The following is a 21,222-nucleotide window of genomic DNA, read 5'->3' on the forward strand; positions in this document are numbered from 1 at the left end:
ATACAGGTGGGGGTACCCACTTGCAGTGACATTTCGTAAGCCTGCAGCGTCATTTACGCTCAGAGCCCCAGCGGAGCTTCCAGAACTATTTATATTTCTTGAGATAACATCAATCCAGGTACCAAACTGGCTCCTACCAATAACATATACGGGTAATAGAGGAAGGCCTCAAATGAAATCAGGGCAAGGGAGGACCCCACAGAACATGCAAACAGCGGACACCAGGAAAGACGGGGGATCCCCTAAGAGACAAATAGTGGTCCCTGAAGGGAAGTAGTTGACCAGCAGGAAGAAATGTGATAAAAGAAGGAACTGAGACAGCCATGGCCAGAAAAAAATGATGGAGAGAGACCAGCTTTGAGGAATTTTTTTTTTTTTTTTTTTCCTTTTAACACCCCCACCCTTCGATCATATAACCTTCCCCCCCCCCCCAAAGATTTTTTTTTTTTTTTTTTATAGGGGGGGGGGGGGGCGGTCGGGAAGTTTTGAAAAAGGGGAACTTTTTGAAAAAGGGGAAAACCAGGTGTAACGGGGCAGTATATAGGGGACTGCATTCCAAGGAAAGTATCCTAAGGAATGGAGTGTATTGGAGTGTTAAGACATGGTATAGTATGATTTAATATGAAAGGTTATGGTATATGGCATAAGGTAAATGGTATAGGGCCAATAGGCAGATATGGATGGGAGGGTGGAGAGAGCTGGGAGAGTGGAAGATGGTGGTGTGTTTTTTTTTTCCCCCTCTCTCTGCCTCACCCTTCTGCCCCCTTTTTTTTTTTTTTTTTTTTCTATTTCTTCTTTTCAGGTGGGGGATAGGGGGGGATGGGAGGGGAAGATACTCGCCAAGGGAAAAAGCGTAGCCCGCCAGAGGAGGGCTGTATGGGGGAAGGGGGGCCCTTTTTCCTTTTTTTTTTTTTTTCCACATCACATACACGGGGAGTGAGATACACCCCAGCAAACAAACAACACCAATTACAATTAACGATCCCAGTATTAACGACAGGAACGACACTAGTGCACAACACATCGTATACACACATAGCGATTTAGATAATTGCCACATAACCATATAGACAACACAGACACTCACTAACATATAGATACACCGATACATAGTCTCACGACAAAGGGGTAGGGGATTCCCACCCTTTTTTTCTTTTTCTCTCTCTTTTTTTTTTTTTTTTTTTTCTCTCACACACACACACAACTCACAACACAACTACTGATGCACCCAGGTGCCAACGTAGTACGCCATCTGGGGAGCACAATATGCACATGGCACAATAGAGGGGCCCCCCATTGTCCAGAATACCCAGCAGACCCTGATGAGATGCTGTGGAGTTAGGAAGGGGCAGGTCGACCCACTTCCCCCCCCCCCCCGGCTTGGGGAATGCATTTAATGACAATACAAGAAATGGAATGATACGATTGGTGAATATCTATAGAGAGGAAGCAGAGAGCTGCGAGCTGGAAAATTGAAAAAAAGTGGTCCCACTCTTTTCCTCTCTCGAACCCCCCTTTGATACCCTACAGTTGGGATATTACTGAATCTTCTCTTTCTTTTCTCCTTCCCCCTACTGGGAAATGTGATTATAACTATATTTTTTGGATTGTACTTCACTCCCACCTCCATCTAGAGTTGGATAGTTGGAGAGTGGAGACCAATAAATGAGGGTGTGGTGAGGGATGGGGGGGAAGGGGGAGAAAGGGGCATAACAATAGAATAATAAAAGATAACCCTCTCGATATAAGGGGGGGGGGGTACAATATAAAGTAATGGTATGGGCCATGGCTGTAACCTTCTATGTATGTATGTGTATATGTGTATATATATGTATATATGTATATGTGAAATATGTTAAATATGTTAAATGTTATGTGGTATAATTACTAGAGAGTAGATATAGTAGGAATTTATGTTCACATTTCTGTAGGTCTTCCCCTTCCCTTTCTCTTATGGAGAGGGGGAACGAGCAGAAGAGAAGGGAAAAGGACTTGGCGATAGGAGTCACACTTGGGCCCCCACAATTGACAGAATGAAGGAACGTGAGAAGCCAGGGGGCAAAGGGAATTTTCTCTTTTCTTCAATTTTTTTTTTTTTTTTTGGGAGAATTGGAAGGAAAATATGGGAATCATGGGGAGACCCGGAGCTTAGAGCTCGTGTTTTTTTTTTTTGGTTTGTTTGTGCTCCCTGTATTTCTCTCTCTCTACCCTATTCTACTGAAGGTGTCCCTATAAGTGGGATACTCTCTCATATCTTTTTTGTGTAAGCATTACATTTAAAAAGAAAGGAGAAGGAAAGGGAGGAAAGAGACTGGCACATAGGAGCACAACGGAAGGCCACCTATGGAGCACGCCCCCCCAAACATAGGTTGACGCTCAAATACCGTTAATACGGTGAGTGTTTCCACTCTTATTAGCAGGATAGCTAATATTAGGAAAGGAGAATATCTCCTTTTTTTTTTTTTCTTTTCTTCTCTTTTTTTTTGTCCTTTTTTTTTTTTTTTTTGTTCTTTTTACCCACTTTTACCAATCCCACCCCTCCCCCCTCCTTAACTGTCTGCCCTCCAGGTTTATGCTCTAAACTGATACAGGGAATATAGGAAGATAGATGGAGAAATTAAATGTACTTTCAATAAATGCGAAGGGGTTGAACTTACCCGAAAAAAGGAGAATCCTCCTGCATGACCTACAACGATTAGGTATTGACGTTGCGTATATACAGGAAACACATTTTAGAGAAGACAAAACTCCGACATTAAAGAATAGGAAATACCCAATAGCATACCATGCGACAAATCAAGAGGCAAAGTCAAGGGGGGTGTCTATTCTGATAGCAGGGAGAATCCAATGGACATATGTAGACTCCATGAGAGATCCGAAAGGGAGATATTTATTCGTGAAGGGTAAAATAGGAGGAATAGGGGTAACATTCGCCACAGTGTATGTCCCAAATGAACATCAAGGAACCTTCCTAGACAAAACAATTAAACGCCTATTAGAATTCACAGAAGGACATTTGATTATGGGAGGAGACCTGAATATTCCCTTAGATCCCAAAGAGGATACCTCATCGGGAAAGTCATCCACATCTTTCAGTGTGAGAAATCATATTATGCAAACTCTGTATAAAAGTCAACTGATTGATATATGGAGGCTGCTACACAATAAAGAAAGAGACTACACGTTCTACTCTGCACCACATAAAATATACTCCCGGATAGATCTTTTCCTCATTCCACATGCCCAATTACACTCTGTACAGTCGACTAAAATTGGATCAATTACATGGTCGGACCATGCCCCGATCTTCCTGGTATATGAGTTAAAAGATTTAAGACAGTCCAGACCAAATCAGTGGAGACTAAATGAAAGCCTGTTGGAAGATAAGGAGGTCCTAGAAGATGTAATTAAAGAATTGAGGTTTTATTTCAATTCTAATGACACACCAGAGTGCGACCCTGGAATTATATGGGAAGCACACAAGGTGGTTATTAGAGGTGTGTTAATTAAACATGGATCTAGGATCAAAAGGAAACGTACTGAAAAGTTAAACAGGCTATTAAAGGAGCTAGCCATCTTGGAAGGCAAACATAAGCAAACATGGTCAACAAATGTAGAGAAAGAACTAGCTAGTAAAAGAACTGAAATCACAGATCTCCTGTACTATAAAGTAAAAGCGGCAATGCAGAGATGCAAAAAGGCTGAATACGAGTCAGGGAATAAGTGTGGGAAAAGACTGGCGAGGCTACTAAGAGAACAGAAGCTGAGTAACTATATTCCACATATTAACTCACCCAAGAAACACAGGGTTACAAAACCAAATGATATAACGAAGGAGTTCCAGGAATACTATAACTCTCTTTACAATATACAGAGCAAGCCCCCGACTAGAGAACAAATTGATTTGTATCTAACAGAATCCGCAATACCAAGACTATCAGAAGAGGATAGACAGAAATTAGATGACGATATAACCGAGGAGGAAATTAAAGTAGCAGTAAGCATAATGAAAAGGGGGAAAGCCCCGGGACCCGATGGTTTTACAGGTCAATATTATAAAATTCTGTTTCCCTCGATATCAGGATATATGGTTAAACTATTTAATGCCTTAGGGACATCGGCCAGTTTAGCCAAAGATACCTTGCTAGCATATATCTCGGTGATACCAAAAGAGGGGAAAGACCCAGCCCTATGTGGAAGCTACCGACCAATTTCGTTATTAAATTCGGACGTGAAGATTTTTGCCAAGGTCTTAGCAAACAGGATACAACAACATATCCCAGACTTAATAAACCTGGACCAGGTGGGATTTGTCCCTACCAGGGAAGCACGAGACAACACAATCAAGGCAATTAACCTGGTGCAGTTAGCCAACTCAACACAGACGCAATGCGTATTTCTCAATACGGACGCAGAGAAGGCCTTTGACAGGGTGAGGTGGAGTTACATGAGGGCAGTCCTAAAATATGGCGGCTTTGGGAACAAAATAATACAGTGGATATTCTCCATGTATTCAGGCTTAACAGCCCAGGTACGGGCCAACGGAATTCTGTCCGAGCCCCTCACAATCTCAAATGGGACAAGACAGGGCTGCCCTCTGTCTCCACTTCTATTTGCCCTGTCACTAGAGCCCTTTTTGTGTACGCTACGAGCAAACTCTAATATTTCTGGCATACAAATAGGGAAGAACCACTGTAAAATTACAGCCTATGCAGACGATATGTTGTTCAGTCTTACAAACCCGTTGATTACAATTCCAGAATTAATGAAGGAATTTGAGAGATACGGATCTTTATCAAACCTACGTATCAATTTTAATAAATCGGAAGCGATGGGGGTAAACGTCCCACATATAGCGATAAACTATCTAAAACAAAAATTTAAGTTTAAATGGACTGACAATGCTCTGACATACCTTGGTATACAATTAGCAGGGAAGGTGGAGAAGATCTTTGAGCTGAACTTCCCACCCCTCTTACAGAAAGTAAAGATCTTATTGGATAAGTGGAACCAGGGTTTTCATAGCTGGCTAGGACGCTGCAATATTATTAAGATGAACATACTCCCGAAAATCTTGTATTTATTACAAACATTACCAATACATATTCCATCAAAGTATTTTAAACAGTGTCAGAGAGTGATCTTTAAGTTCATATGGGCACATAAGAACCCCCGGATACATAGGAAACAACTAATGAGCACTAAGCAGCAGGGAGGACTGGGAGTCCCAGATATAAGGAAATATTATTACGCAACACATCTGAACAGGCTAATAGACTGGAATAGGCATTCAGATACGAAGCTATGGGTACAAATCGAACAGGCGCAATTCAAAACACCTCTAGAAAGAGCACCGTGGTGGTTTGCCTCACTCCCTAAAGAAATGAATAAAAATCCAATAGTGGGTAACACGGTGAGGATCTGTGCAGCAGCACTACCTATGATGGGCATCGAGCCCAGGACCTCCCCACTATACCCAGTGATAGGTAACCCCCTCTTCCCATCGGGATACGAAGACGGAGCATTCCGGCAGTTGAGAAAAAGAGAGTGTATACAAGTAGCAAGGTATATCCACATGGGAAGATGGGTAACCATAGCGGAACTGATGGAAATAGGAAATGTATTCCGTTTGAAATTCTGGAATGCACTTCAGATAGTTCACTTCCTGAACACTTTGCCAAATCCAGAGAGCTTTGAGAGACCACTCATGAAATTCGAGAAAATATGTAACGAACAAGGAACATTACTACATAGTCTTTCATTAAGCTATGAGTTATTAGTACGATCAGGAGGTTGCCCTCTGAGGTGCGTTCAGGAATGGGAAAGGGAATTGGAGAAGTCCTTCAGTTCGGAACAGCGACAATGCATATACAGGCGAACACACGAAACATCAATATGTGTGAGAATACAAGAGACAAACTATAAGATCTTCACAAGATGGTATAGGACACCAGAAAAGTTAAGCAAAATGTTTGCAGAGGTATCAGATAAATGCTGGAGGTGCCAGAGAAGCAAAGGAACGATGCTACATATATTCTGGGAGTGCCCAATGCTAAGGAGTTTTTGGGCAGAGATTAAAAGTGCTTTACAGTTTTGCTCAGATTATGAGATTCCGGAAGATCCGGAATTCTATCTTCTGCATTTAAACCAAATACCAGAAAAAGCCTATAGGGAAATGATTATATGCCATCTATTAGATGCCGCTAAGGCCTGTATAACGAAGAGGTGGAAGTCACCAGTTCCACCAACAGCGGAGATGTGGATATGTAAAGTTAGGGAAATAAGCAAATTAGAAGAGTTAGTCCTGACAACACAATATAAAAGGGAAAAATATTTAAGAACTTGGACTCCCTGGAAGTCCTATATGGACCACAGGGGGGAAGGTTAATGGGGATAAGGCTGAATGGTATAGAAGGAGCCCGGGAACTTGGATTGGGTATATGTGGGATTTAATGAGAAACCACAGAAATATGGAGAAGGGTCGGAGGAGAGGGAAGTAGGGTGGGTTGTTGTGTTTTTTTTTTTTTTTTTTTTCCCTTTCTTCTTTCTCTCTCAGGGATGCTCGGGAAGGGGAGAGATATGTAAGAAGGAGATATATGTTTGATACTGACAACAAGGTTAAAGGGGATGTATAATAATAAGACGGACTGTGACTGTTGTTTTGTAATAATGTTCTGTTATGTATTTTTTTTTTTTTTTTTTAATATATATGTGTTGTACTGATTTGTTTTAAAATAAAAAAGAATTATAATCTAAAAAAAAAAAAAAAATAATTAAGTATCGCTCTATACAAAAAGAAAGTTGCCAATACTCTCTTGCGGAGGCAGCCGCAACCAAGAACACCAATTTCCTCTTTAGAAGGATGAAGGGAAATTATGGTGCATCAGCCCAAGGTGCTGACTCTGTAAGCCAGCAACACTAGATCCAATCCTCTGAGCACAAGGGCGCCTTAACTGGCTGACTTATACCCGTCACCCCTTGTATAATGGCCCGGATCAAAAGTGTGACACAAGCGACCCTGGAAAATATTGACAAGGCCGAGATTGGATCCTTGATGGAACTTAAAGGAACACTAAAGGTTCGTTTTTTATTAGATCAATTGATTGCTGTAAGCTAGAGCATTTAAATATCACTTACCTCGTTTTTCCTTTTGACCTCCAAAATACAGTAATCCAGGTTTGAAAATGCCATTTCCTGTCTCTCCTCTTCTTGCTTTCCACCAGCATCTGAGCCGTTTTGCATGGTGGAAAGCAGAATGTGCTCACCCCCTCCCTATGACTACAGCCCTGCGTGAAGATGCTCTCTTATCCCTCACAGGCATGGAGGCTAAGCCTAATGGGAACTGTAGTTCCCATTAGGCCGTGATGTAGCAAGAATGAATGCGCACCGCAAACCAGGAAGTCAGTGAGAATAATGATTCAGGAGTGCTGGAGGTGAATAAAACAGCTCGATTTCAACAGGTATCAAACTAGTTATAATGCAAAACATTACTTTTTACTTTATCAGCTACTGTCAGACTTTAATTTAAGAGGAAAATATTTTTGTCTTTACAACCCCTTTAAGGCTACCTCCATCTCCTTTCCAATGTAGGAAGGCAAGAATTTTACCTATGACATACTACCAAGGATGCCACCCCTTGGTTTCACACCAGGAACATGGGCCTTCCAGATCCTAGGATATCTGGTCCTGGAGGCCAGCTCTCCTGTATGAATCAAAGTAATTGCTGCTGATTCTGAAAGCCCCGATCCTCAAGAATGCGGGCTATAACAGCCAGACCATTAATACCCCTGTATGCAAGACAGGATGTAACCCTGCGAAGCAGGCCAGGACAAGCTGTAAGGGGCCCTGGTTCCTCTACGATCACCTCTGCTGTCCCTGCACAGTCAGGTCGTATGGACTATGCCGAAGCAATTAGGCCAGCTTCCGTTCTCTTCTGATGTAGCATGGAAGCCACGAAAACACATAAACCAGCGACAACTGGTCCCCCAGGATCACTAACACATCTGTCCCGCATGCGGGTGGATCCTTTGTCCTTGACACAAAAGCTGTTCAATGTCTTTATGAACCTGGACGTCAACACCCTTTATGTACAGGGTACCGTTTCTGTGACATTTGGTCAGAAAAAAGTCAGGGTGTAGAGGCCAATCTACCGGACCCGATAGTTGATGGCTCCAGCGAATCGCCTGCCAATCTAGCATTCCATGAAATGACAATTGACAATAGGTAAGGCACAAGCTCCTCCCTGGTAAACAAAGTAAACCACTAGAGAGGCAAAGTCAGATTGTATTCAGACAGAGCAACCCTGTAACCTAAACGTTCAGGCCCTTAAGCCAGATGCTCCATCCGTAGCTCTAGAAAGCTAGCAGATAAGGCTCCCTTGGAGCTTGACCACCTTTCCCTCTGCCGTGGTCTCTTCCAGGCCTGGATTCTATCCTTAGAGGCCAGCCCTCGCAACCTGCTCCCAGGTAACGGGTATGAAGGATATTCCCTTCTGCCAATCATTCAGTTAAGAACAATAAACTGAAATTCCAGCATATCCCTGGGACCAGACTCTTAGGATAATGCTAGGTTAGGATCCACTCGTTCCAGGCCGACAGAATAATGTTTATATCAGCCTTCAATAAAACTGAGCATAGGGAACTGTGTTTGAATGAAGCTGGCATATTCCCTCTAGACTGGGATCCTAACCCAGGAGTTCCAGATATTTAACCATGCTGGACTCCCCTAGGCCCAGCCATGCTACTGACTGATCTGTCAGCAGGAGTTTGCCTCAGTATGCCATTACTGCTATACCCTGGGCCTTTAGCCCTACTAGAGGCGGGCCCTAGCAGCCTTGTAAATAAACACACATGCAAATAGCTCCCTATATGTGCATGTGGCAAGCTTTAAAGCCATATGCTTCTATGGAAGCGTGTGTTCATGGAAGCGTGAATTCATACAAATATGTTTTCAGCAAAAACATAACAAAAGGGGGCGTGCTGCATACACGCATACATATAGCATATGAGCTGTGAACAAGCATCTTGCAAGCAAGTATGCGCTATGAACGTGTTATGCAGCATTGTGCAACACGTAGCCCTGCAGACACGTATTCCTATGTAAGGCCAAGGAATCCTGTATAATTAGGAAACCTAATTATCATGCAAAATCTAGGCAAACATGCATCCTTATGCGATTCAGCATCTATGCATCTTAAGCACTCCTGTGCGGACAAGTACCCTTGTGTGACCAAGGATTCTTGTATGATCGAGCACCCCTGTGCGATCCAGCATTTTTATGCAATTAAGCATTTTAATGCGATTTTTTGCATTTCTGCGGCTCTCTGTGTGATCAAATATGCCTGAGTAATCCAGGACTCGGGTGATCAGATAACCATGTGTGATCCCGCATCTCTATGCACTCCAGCATTTTTATGCGATTTTAGGCATTCCTGTGGAAACAAGCCTCTCTGTGTGACCAAATATCTTTGGGTAATCAAGAACTCGGGTTATCAAGTAACCATGTGTGATCCCGCATCCTTATGCACTTTAAGCATTTTTATGCGATTTTAGGCACTTTGCTGTGATTAAACGCCCTTATGTGACCATGTAAAAATCATACAAACAAAAAAACATGTACCGTATTTGCCGATGTATAAGGCGACCGGGCGTATAAGACGACCCCCTAATTTTACATTTTTTTAAAATATTTTTTGCCTGTACTCACCGTATAAGACGACCCCCCTTCCGAGGCTTCCAACGCTTCATATTTCTTCCTTCTGGAGCCATAATCCTCTTCATTCTTGCTGGAGCCAATCACCACGAGCAATGTATTCTATTAATGAATACAAAGCCTGCTTGGCTTGGCAGAGGCTGTAACATCATCAGCCCATGCCTCTCAAAGCCAATCAGAGCAGGCTACTGTTGTGGAAGTAAGCCGCACCATAGATCAGCTAACCTTGATCTTCCGTTCCTGGAAAGCATGGTAAGTGAAACACCAGGCATGTCCTTTTACTGCCTTTAGTGGTGGAAAACAGATAAGACACACTCATGACAATCCTTTGCATAGGACTTCGGGGTACCAGCCTCCTGAAGGGGAGATCTATGGGTACTACAGCCATCCTGTCTCAACAGACACAGTGGTTTCTTTGCCCAGGCACACATGCATTATAGGCAAGACCCAATAGCCCCTTCAGCAGAGGACTAGGACCCACTTAGGGGAGGTATTATGGGTGCCAGAGCCATCCTGTCTCAGAAGACATAGTGGTTAAGTTGCCCATGCATAGAAGCATAAAAATAGGCGAGACCCATAATCCCCAATGGAGAACCTACTGTCGGACCAAGTCCCGTAGGTACCTCCGCTTACCTTTCCACGCTGCAGGGTATTGCAAAGCAAGAGGCCCAGCCTTCACCCCTCACTGTGGGCTTCGTCTCAGACCTTCAGGGACTGGGGTCCATAGCAGGTCACCTCTCCCCTGGACCTATATAGCACCCTGGCAACAGAAAAAACATTTGGTCTTTGGAATCGACCAATGCTCTGGAACCCAGGGTCCAGCTCTCAGAGAGAAGCATTATAGGCAAAACCTTGTTCTTCGTACTGAGGCCCGGGTATCGTCCGCTTTGGCTATGAAGCACCTTGGACGGATCCAGATTCTATGGAGGCTTTTTAAATCCAGCATGGATCCCTCCAGTGGAGCTCCTCAGAGCATATGTTCACTCGTGACCAACACCTTAGACACTGGTGAAAAAAAACTGAGGTGCTCCCAGTATGGGAGGGGTTATATAGGGAGGGAAATTCCGGTTCTAATTGATTACACCAGTGTCCAGCACCTGAAGGTGGAATATAACCCACATAGTAAAGGATTAAGACTCTGTGTTCCGTGATGTACGATAAAGAAAAAAATCCCATAAATCTTTCCTAGTATTAACTATAACTTTTGCACAAACCAATCAATATACAGTTATTACTTTTTTTTACCAACAATATGTAGAAGAATATATATTGGCCTAAACTGGTGAAGACATTTAAAAAAAAAAATAGGATTTTTGTACTCACCGTAAAATTCATTTCTCCGAGTTCATGGATGGACACAGCAGCAATGACCTTAGGGTTATATACCTTTCCTTCTAGGAGAGACTAGGCAGACGAAAAACAGCACTTTAAGTGTTAAAAACACTTCTCAGTACAGCACCTCCCAGGGGTCGTGTCCCCCGGGGGTACATCCCACTCTCTGGAAGCATCCAGACTCAGTTCGTAGAAAAGCAGTACAAACAAAGGAGGGGTGGGTGCTGTGTCCGTCCATGAACTCAGAGAAATGGATTTTACGGCGAGTACAAAAATCCTATTTTCTCTTTCGTTCATGAACAGACACCCTAGCAATGACCTTAGGGACGTCCCCAAGCAGTGTCAAAAAAATTTGAGGGGTGGGAAAACACCACAGCAAACCAGGCTTCACCCCAAACAAACCAACTCAACGGAGGAACTTCAACCTTAAACTGCCACCTGTAAAACTTTGCGGCCAAAGGAGGCATCCGAAGATGCACTCACATCCACCTTGTAAAATGACGGAAAGCCCAAGAGGCACCAATCGCCCTGGTCGAATGCGCCGTGACCTGAAAGGGAGGCGCCCACCCCTTTAGGGCATAGGCCTGGAGCACGACCTGTCTAATCCACCTAGAAATGGTGGCCGACGAGACCGCCAGACTTTTTTAGGACCAGCCACCGACACGAACAGTGAGTCCGACCTCCGAAACGGAGCCGTAGCAGACAAGTACACCCGTAGGGCTCGAACCACGTCCAAGGAATGCAAAGTGGCCTCCTTCGGGTTTTTCAGCTGAGGACATAAGGATGGAAGAACAATGTCCTCATTAATGTGAAAAGCCGAAACAACCTTCGGAAGGAATGATGGCTGCGGTATGGATGACTAAGTAGGGCGCCTTGCAAGACAAGGCCGCCAGTTCAGATACTCGTCTGACCAAAGTAATTGCCACCAGAAAAAAACACCTTCTGAGACAGAGTCAACAAGGGGATCTTCCGAATGTCCTCAAACGGAGTTTCTTCAAGCGCCGAAAGAACTAAATTCAAGTCCCATGGAGGTAGTGGAGGACGCACAGGAGGGGCCACATGCCGGACCACCTGCACAAACGTACGCACCAGGAGTGCGACGCCAAGGGTCGCTGAAAGTAGACCGCTAAAGCCGAGATCTGACTCTTCACTGTACTTAAGGCGAGAGCCTGATCCACTCCACGCTGTAAAAACAGCAGAATTCGGGACACCATGTATGTACTGGGGTGCCACTTCATCTCTTCACACATATAGAGATGTAGGCCCTCCACGTACGATGGAAAAATCTTTCGAGAAGTGGACTTCCGTGCCCGCAGCATGGTAGAGATGACCGAGCCCGACAGGCCTCGGTCCTTCAACACCTGGCTCTCAACAGCCACGCCGTCAAAGCCAGCGACTGTAAAGCAGGGTGAAAGATAGGACCCTGCAACAGCAGGTCTTCTCTCAGAGGTAGACGCCAGGGAACGTCTGCTACCAGACTCACCAGGTCCGCGTACCAGGGACGGCGCGGCCAATCAGGGGCGATCAGGATTGTTGGTATCCCCTCGGCTTCCACCCTGCGTAGCAGGCGAGGAAGAAGCTGCAGGGGAGGGAAGGCGTATATTAGGCGATAGTGACCCCAAGGCACCACCAGCGCGTCTGATGCGTCCGCCCACGGGTCCCTCGTTCTTTTACAAATCGTGACACCTTCTGATTGAGACGGGACGCTAGAAGGTCCACGTCCGGAGTGCCCCATTTTTGGCACAGAGTCTGAAACACCTCCGGGTGTAGTGACCATTCTCCTTGGTCTAGCCTTTGGCAACTTAGATAGTCGGCTTGCCAATTCAGCACCCCCGGAATGTACACCGCCGACAGAGCTGGAACCTAGCTTTGGGCCCACCGAAGGATGTGCGCGACTTCCGTCGCTGCCGCTGAGCTTCGTGTGCCCCCCTGATGATTGACATATGCCACAGCCGTGGCGTTGTCGGACTGGATTCTGACCGGTTGGCCTTGCAGACCCAGAGACCACTTGGAGAGACACTACTTGATCGCTCGGAGCTCCAGCACATTGATCGGAAGACGGGACTCTTCCTGAGTCCAACGCCCCTGGGCTGACTGGACACCCCAGACACCCCCCCAGCCGGAGAGGCTGGCATCCGTCGTGATCACTGTCCAGTGACACAGCATAAACGATTTCCCGGTCCGGAGTACCGGAGATGTCAGCCACCACACTAGGGAGGACTTGGTCAGTCGACTCACCCGAATCTGGTAATCCAGAGACGAAGGAAACTTGTTCCATTGTGACAGAATCTCCTTCTGTAACACTCGAGTGTGGAATTGGGCATACGGGACTGCCTCTGGGTCACCAACCGCTGCACGCAGATTGCAGAGTCTGCAGTTTTTCCGCTGGGAGGAAAACTCTCGCCTCCAAGGAATCCAGGATCAACCCCAGATACTCCAGCCACTGAGATGGTACCAGTACTGACTTCTAGATATTCAGCAGCCAACCAAATTCTCGGAGGGTCTGACAGGTGATAGACACGTCCTTCTAACTCTGAGCTTGAGGAAGCTCTCAGAAGAAGGTCGTCCAGGTATCCCACGATAGCGATCCCGCGCTGCCGCAGCAGGGCCAGAATCGGGGTGATCACCTTGGTAAAAACCCATGGTGCCGAGGCCAGGCCGAACGGGAGGGCCACAAATTGAAAGTGGTCCTCTCCAATCGCAAAACGCAGAAATCTCTGGTGTTTTGCACATATAGGGATATGCAGGTACGCGTCCTTGATGTCCAAGGACGCTAGGAAATCCCCCTAATGGAGCGCTGCTATTACTGAGCGTATCGACTCCATTCTGAACTTTTGTACTTTGACAAAGCAATTGAGGGCCTTGAGGTCCAGGACTGGACAGACCCCGTCTTTTTTGGGGATTAAAAACAGATTGGAGTAAAACCCCTGAAAACGTTCTGGTGCGGGAACCGGCACGATCACTCCCCTGACCAGAAAATCCTGGACAGCCCCTGACAGATACTTCTGGCGACCCGGAGGGAAAAAATCTGTTTGGCGGACAAGAGAGAAAGTCTATCTTGTACCCCGAGGAAAGTACTTTGCAAACACAACGGTCAAAAAGAAGAGACCTCCACCGAGCCGCGAATTCGCGAAGCCGGCCCCCCACCCGAGTTGTGGGCGGGGGCAAACCTTCACGCGGAGGCAGGCTTGTCCGCAGGCTTGTTGGGCTTGCAGTACCAGGTGCGCTATTGTCCTCCAGTGGACGCCTTGGCACCCTGAAAACGTTTTTCTGTCGCATATGGCGGACCAAAAAACGCTTGGGGGTAGTAAATGAGAGCCCTTGCCTACGGAGAGGCTCCTTACCCTTCCCAGATTGCGGGAGCAGAGTGCTCTTACCGCCTGTGGCATCTTTTATGATGTCATCCAGGGACTCCCCAAAAAGCTGTTCACCCTTAAAGGGTAAGTCCACCAGGGACTTCTTCGAGGACTGGTCCGCAGACCAACACTTCAACCACACGAGGCAACGTAGTACCACCGCGGAGGCCCTGGAAAGCAAGGGAAGCGTATCCAGGGCCGACTCGCAGACAAATTTTAGACCTTGCATCAACTGGTCGGCCAGGTCAAGGCAGGTCTCAGAATCATTCTGCGCCTCTAGCTCTTGCACCAGGGACTTAGCCCGTTCGGTAAGAGTCTGCGACATCAGACCCCCGGCCAAAACCGGTCTCACCGCCGACCCCACCACTGTGAATAAGGAACGGGCCACAGCCTTCGCTCTCCTATCTGCGGGGTCCTTAAAAGCGGGAGCCCCTTCCACAGGCAACGTGGTAGCTTTGTTCAGCCTGGACACAGGGGGGTCCACTGACGGAGGAGATACCCATTTGGGGAGGATTTCCAAAAAAAGTGGGTAACGGACTGCGAAGTACTTTGGTACAGCAAAAGCTTTCTGCGGCCGATCACATTCCTTGTATAACAAATAGTCCAGATACTGAACACAAGGAAACACTTTTGCGGTGCGGGGTGGCTTGCGGAACCCAAAAGGGACCGGCATGTCTGATGCCTCCGCCAAATCCTCCAGTTTTAGAGTATCCCGCACCGCATTGATAAGAGCTCCAACAAATTCCTTATCCTGCTTTGACCCTGAAGCAGAATCATCCTCACTGTCCGCGTGGGTTAAGTCTGCATCCTCTGACATGACAGAAACTTGGTCAAAAGCAGAAGCAGTACCTGATTCTGCGTCAGAGACATCCCCAGGAGCAGGCTCAGAGAGGGGGCGCTTTTTGCCCCCCTTATGGCCGCTTCCATCCTGGCCACAAATGCCTCCAGGACTGCCGTCACAGCATCCAGCGAGGCAACAGGAGTGGGGGCACTAAGGGTTAACTCTGGCATGGTTGGGGAAGAAGCCTCACATGAGGGCCCTGGTGGTTCAGACTCCATGCTGCCCACCTACACAAAATGCCACCTTAGTCTGCCGACCCAAAAGCGAGACCCACCGGTCACCCTCCTGGCTGATACAGAGAGCAGGGAACCCACAGGGACTCACCACCCGAACCAGGCTGTACCGCTGTGCAGAGCTGAGAGAGAGAGTGCTGTCTGTGTCGTTTCCTCAGAAGAAGAAACTGCAGTGTTCGCGCCGTTATTCCAGGCACTAGAGGCCCAAGCATTTCTAAAATGGTCGCCGACATGCATAAAACAGCATGCGGGCTACAAGAAAATGGCCGCTGACATATAGAGCCGCGGCTCCGGCTAAATGGCGGCCGTACACATGGAACACACAGTGAAAAAAACAGCCAACCAACGTCCGCTTGCAGCTAGGCTGTCGGCCCGGCACACTGTGACACAGCCATAGAGACCGGTCATATGTGTGCCCTGGAACATGTAGTTCACCGGCCGCCCCTGGAGCAACGGGGCCTGTCGTGGACGGCCTAGTTAAAGACCGGCACACGCTCGATGGCCGAACATGGGGGGACTACAAGGATCAAGATGCAGCCTGTCACCCAGTCGCCAGTTGATAGAGATCCCAGGATCCAAAATGCAGGAACAAAAAACAAATCAAGGCGAAAAAAAAAAAAAAAAAAAAAAAAAATCGCAAAAAATCTCCAGAGCACATGGACTCTGGAAAAGGCCAAGCTCTGACGCTAGGCAGATTAAAACTGAGGCTGGATGCTTCCAGAGAGTGGGATGTACCCCGGGGGACACGCCCCCTGGGAGGTGCTTTACTGAGAGAAGTGTTTTCAACACTTAAAGTGCTGTTTTTTGTCTGCCTAGTCTCTCCTAGAAGGAAAGGTATATAACCCTAAAGTCATTGCTGCGGTGTCCGTCCATGAACGAAAGAGAAAACACATTTTTGGGGATATTATAGCAAAATTGTCGCTGTTCTTTTGTTTATAGCACAAAAAATAAGAACCTAAAAATGTAGTTTGGGTACAGCATTGCATGACCGCACAATTGTCAGTTAAAGCGACGAAGTGCCAAATTGTAAAAAGTGCGCTGTCAGGAAGGGGGTAAAATCTTCCGGGGCTGAAGTGGTTAAACTTAGGGCACACTGCAGCATGCTGGTGTGAATAGTCACAATACAAAATACGTTTTTGTCTTCTCCATGTGTTGGGATGGTTGCCCAACGTTCAGGGGCTTTTGTTCACATCAGGCAGAATGTGTTTACCCATACAGGTTTATGGGAATGCAAAATCTGCTTAGAGCAAGTCCAATTCACCTGTTCTAAGCTGAACGATCTCAGAAGCATCTCAAACTAATGCCCAACTGATAACATCAACACAGTCCCTGAGAGCCGGTTCACACAGGGGCAACTCATCAGGCGACTCAGCCGCCTGACAAGTCACACTCCGCTCTGTTCAATGGAACAGTTCTAATTGGAGCGTCTCAAGTCCCCCCGACTTAGAAAAAGGTTCTTGTACGACTTTGGGGGCGACTTGCATTGACTTCAATACAGAAGTCATGTTGCAAGTCGCCTCTGAAGTCATCTTAAGATCACCTTGCAGAGTCGCCCCTGTGCGAACCGGGTCTAAAAGTTTGTGGCAATTAGCCATGTAAAACAAAAGGCATTTCACAATTACTTTAAGTTAAACAAGGTATACCTAAAACAACTGTGGTTATAGAAGCAGCTATACTTTGTTTTGTTATGCATTATATTTTATTTTGTTCAAACAAATAGCAAACCAACTAAAGCCTCGTATACACGATCAGATTTTCCGACGGAAAATGTGTGTTGACAGACTGTTGGCTGAAAATCCGACCGTTTCTACGCTCCATCGGACAATTGTTGGATTTTCCACGGACAAATTTTGGATGGCATGCTTTAAAATTTTCTGCGGACAATGGTCTGTTGTCAGATTTTTTCGACCATGTGTACACAAGTCCGGCAGACAAAAGTCCAAACACGCATACTCGGAATCAATGCTCATCAAAACACAACATTAGCAGAAGGTGCCCAAAGGGTGGTGCTCAAGAGCTGAAAAACCACGTCACTACGTTTGTATTTGTTGGCCAACAAGTGTGTGCCGTTTGTATGCAAGACAAAATCCAGGCACATGCCCTTCGGACAAAAGTCCAATGCTTTTGTCTCCGGAAAATCTGATCGTGTGTACAAGGCTTAAGACACAAGGTCTAGCAGCACCGTTTGTCAAACTACAGCCCGCTGGTTGCCATAAACCATCTTCTAAAATGAGAAGATTCTGCATGAATGGGTTTCTCTCATTGCAAACTTTGAGTGCGGGAACCCCTGTTTTCAGAGTGTTTCAGCACCGAGCAATTACAAAGACTATTGGGCAAATCAGTCTCCTGCCCGATGGTGCCTGTATAGCCCTGGCCCCAAATCGCCATTAGAAGCACGCAGGAGACGTAGCGGACACACAGGTAGTTTCCACTCACACCAACAAATGCCAGAAGAACTGTATCCCTCCCACTGACACCAATGCCGGAGGCACTGTATTTCTCCAACTAACACCCACGCAATATAAGTCACTGGGAATTCAAAATCAGCATGCAATAAGGCAGGTCAGGAGGAGGTCAACTGAATTCTCAAACAGATGCAATCAACAAGCCCTTACTCTCACACTGCCCAGAGGCGATTCAGTTCGCATGTGTTGCGCTTTACAAGTTTTTCACTCACTCACCATAATGTCAGGTAATTTTTTACTCCAACTGACAACTGATGCTTCGGCATTTATTACTCCCACCAATGCTTCAGCATTTATTATGCCTTCTAATTATTAATATAGTGCATTTCCTGATTCCACAGACAAATATGTTCCCTCCCTCCTTCCTAATCTGGGGTAAAAAATAAATAAAAAAATATCGGTATAGTTATCCATTTTTAATCTGCCCCAATCATGTGGTCCTGTAGTGCTCGACAACGGCTGGGAATACTGGTAGCTATAAGGTTACCCATAGGCTCCCATGGTTCTTTAGAATAACAACATGTGGACAATATCTGACAAATAAAAAACAAATTGAAAACCCACCTCTTAAAATAAAATAAAAACAAACACCATTCAGGAAAATACCTTATTTCCCTCTTCTTTGTTTTGCTTGGACTAGCAGACCGCGACCGTCGACTGTGGCTTTTACTCCTAGAACGCCTTCTTTCGCGACTACGGGATCTTCTTCTCTCTCTACTACGTTCCCTCTCTCTGCTTGGTCGTCGGCTATAAAGTAAAAACACAAAAAAAAAAAAAAAATTGAAACACACACACACACACACACCCCAGCAGCCCTCCAAGGAAGCAACGTCCAGCTGGATGCAGGTCTTTATCAGGCTCAGACCCTGACCCTAACAGGCACAGAAGGAAAGGGCCCCAGGGCAGGCACACCATAGAGAGTGACAGAGAGTTCAATAAGGGCGCCTACACAAAGGCTAGGAGTAGTGTTCGAAATGTGAACTTACCCGGCTAGAGCAAACATAAAACTGACCTGCAGTCTTGTGACTAGTGGTTATAGGCCTTATAAGCCCTTCTTAACCACTTACAGGCCCTATTCTGGTACTCCTCTTCTACATATAAAAATATTTTTTTTGCTAGAAAATTACTCAGAACTTCCAAACATTGGAAAATTACTCAGAACTTCCAAACATTAGATATGTTTTTTTAGCAAACACACTAGGGAATAAAATGGAGGTCATTGCAGCTTTTTATCTTGCATAGTATTTGCGCAATCATTTTTCAAACGCTTTTTTAGGGGGGAAAAAACGTTTCGTGAATTAAAAAACAAAAACAGTAAAGAAAGCCCACATTACGCCGAGTAGATACCCAACAAGTCAAGCTTTAAAAATTGCTCCAAACTTCGGTACTTAAAAATCTCCATAGGCGACGCTTTAATTATTTTTTACAGGTTACCAGTTTAGAGTTACAGAGGAGGTCTAGTGCTAGTATTGTTTCTTGCTTCCCAATGCATGCAGCAATACCTCACGTGTGGTTTGAACAGCGTTTACATATGTGGACGGGACTTACGTGTGTGTTCGCTTCTGTGCGCAAGCTACCAGGGAATGGGGCGTTTAAAAAAACTTTTTTTTTTTACATTTAAGTTTTTTGATCACTTGTATTCCTATTCCTGTAAATATCCCATGTAATAAGGAATCTATTGCGACAGGTCCTCTTTATGGAGAGATGAGGGGTCAATAAGACCCCACATCTCTCCTCCAGGCTGGAAAGCAGGCTATAAAAAAAATTCACAGTGGCTTTGTTTACATCCGCGGCCCAGACGTGACGTCATAACGTCGTGCCCAGGTCTCAGACTGTCAGAGATGACCGGAAATCTCTATGGTCCTCATCCGGTGGCGGACAATTCTTTCTCCGGGTCCCCGATGACACGCGAGAGCCTGGAGAAGCACCAAATGGTGGTGGGAGCTGCAGGCATCATTCAGATATCCTCCCTGAAAGTCAAGGACGTCATATCATGTACTGCGGTAGGGAAGTGGTTAAAAAGAGGAAATTTGGTATACTACATTCAAGCACCAAAAGAGCCATTTAATTTATTTTTTTATATTTAAAGCAAATTAACCCACCCATCCATGTCTCCATGCTTTATTTTGCTGAGAAATCACGTAGAAAAAAATGCCCCCTAGCATTTCTGGCTGTGGCCATCTTAAATAAGGGCAGATGATTGATGCAGCATTCACTCCATGGAATCCAACTGCCCTTAGCTCAGGCATGCAGGCAGGAGCATGTGCTTAGCTGAGAAAATTCCCTTCTCTTCTCCTGAAGACTCCAAGAATATATGACATAATTTGCCTAGGCATGGAAACTAGGAAGTAACTAAAGAAATGTTTACCGTATTTGCCGGTGTATAAGGCGACCCCCTAATTTTACAGTTTAAGATTTTTTTGCCTGTACTCACCGTATAAGACGAACCCCCTTCCAAGGCTTCCGACACTTCATATTTCTTCCTTTTGGAGCCATATTCTCCTTCTTGCTGGAGCCAATCACGGCAAGCGATGTATTCTATTAATGAATACAAAGCCTGCTTGGATTGGCAGAGGCTGTACCATCATCAGCCCACGCCTCTCTGACTCTCAAAGCCAATCCGAGCAGGCTACTGTATGTAGCCTGCTCGTATTGGCAGAGGTTGTTACCCCAATCTGAGCGGGCTCTGTATTCATTTGAATACATCGCTCACCGGGATTGCCCAAGCGGTATATACTGTATGTAGCCGAAGCTACATACAGTATTACCACACATCCAGCAGGCATCCAAGCAGCTGACCCGGCGTATAAGACGATCCCTGCTTTTTGGCCAGTTTTTTTAAGTGTAAAAGGTAGTCTTATACGCCAGCAAATACAGTAAGTAAATATGATATACTTTTCTATTTACCAATGCTAGCAGCATAAGGATTCAAAACAGTCAATGTTGATTGAGAGAGTAAAGTTTCACTGTTTTGTTTTAGGTGGGGAGGAGCCTCTCTTAGCAATTTCCTGAAAGTCACCTTGGGAAAGCAAACCATTCAGGATGCGGTGTACTGAAACGGCAACAAAATTTTTGCGGGCACCCCTGTGATCTCTCTGCAGTAGTGGCACAACAGGCATTGGGCCCCTTTCACACTGGGGCGGTTGGGTGCGTTGGCGGTAAAGCGCCGCTATTTTTATCTACGATTTACCGTCAATTCTGCGGCGCTATTCGGACACTTTTAACCCCTGCTAGCAGCCGAAAAAGGGTTAAACCCACCCGCAAAGCAGCGCTTTACCGGCGGT

General features: G+C 45.8%; 1 protein-coding gene across 1 annotated transcript in view; it reads right to left on the bottom strand.

Annotated features, from left to right (window-relative positions):
• The window catches only part of DDX46 (DEAD-box helicase 46), a 327,918-nt gene that overhangs the window by 278,505 nt on the left and 28,191 nt on the right, over window positions 1–21,222 (bottom strand). The window contains 1 exon segment of the mRNA XM_040344766.1: window positions 18,545–18,685. Within this exon segment, the coding sequence (XP_040200700.1) occupies window positions 18,545–18,685 (141 nt within the window).

This window comes from Rana temporaria, chromosome 3 (assembly GCF_905171775.1).
Source record: "Rana temporaria chromosome 3, aRanTem1.1, whole genome shotgun sequence".
Taxonomy (NCBI): Eukaryota; Metazoa; Chordata; class Amphibia; order Anura; family Ranidae; genus Rana; species Rana temporaria.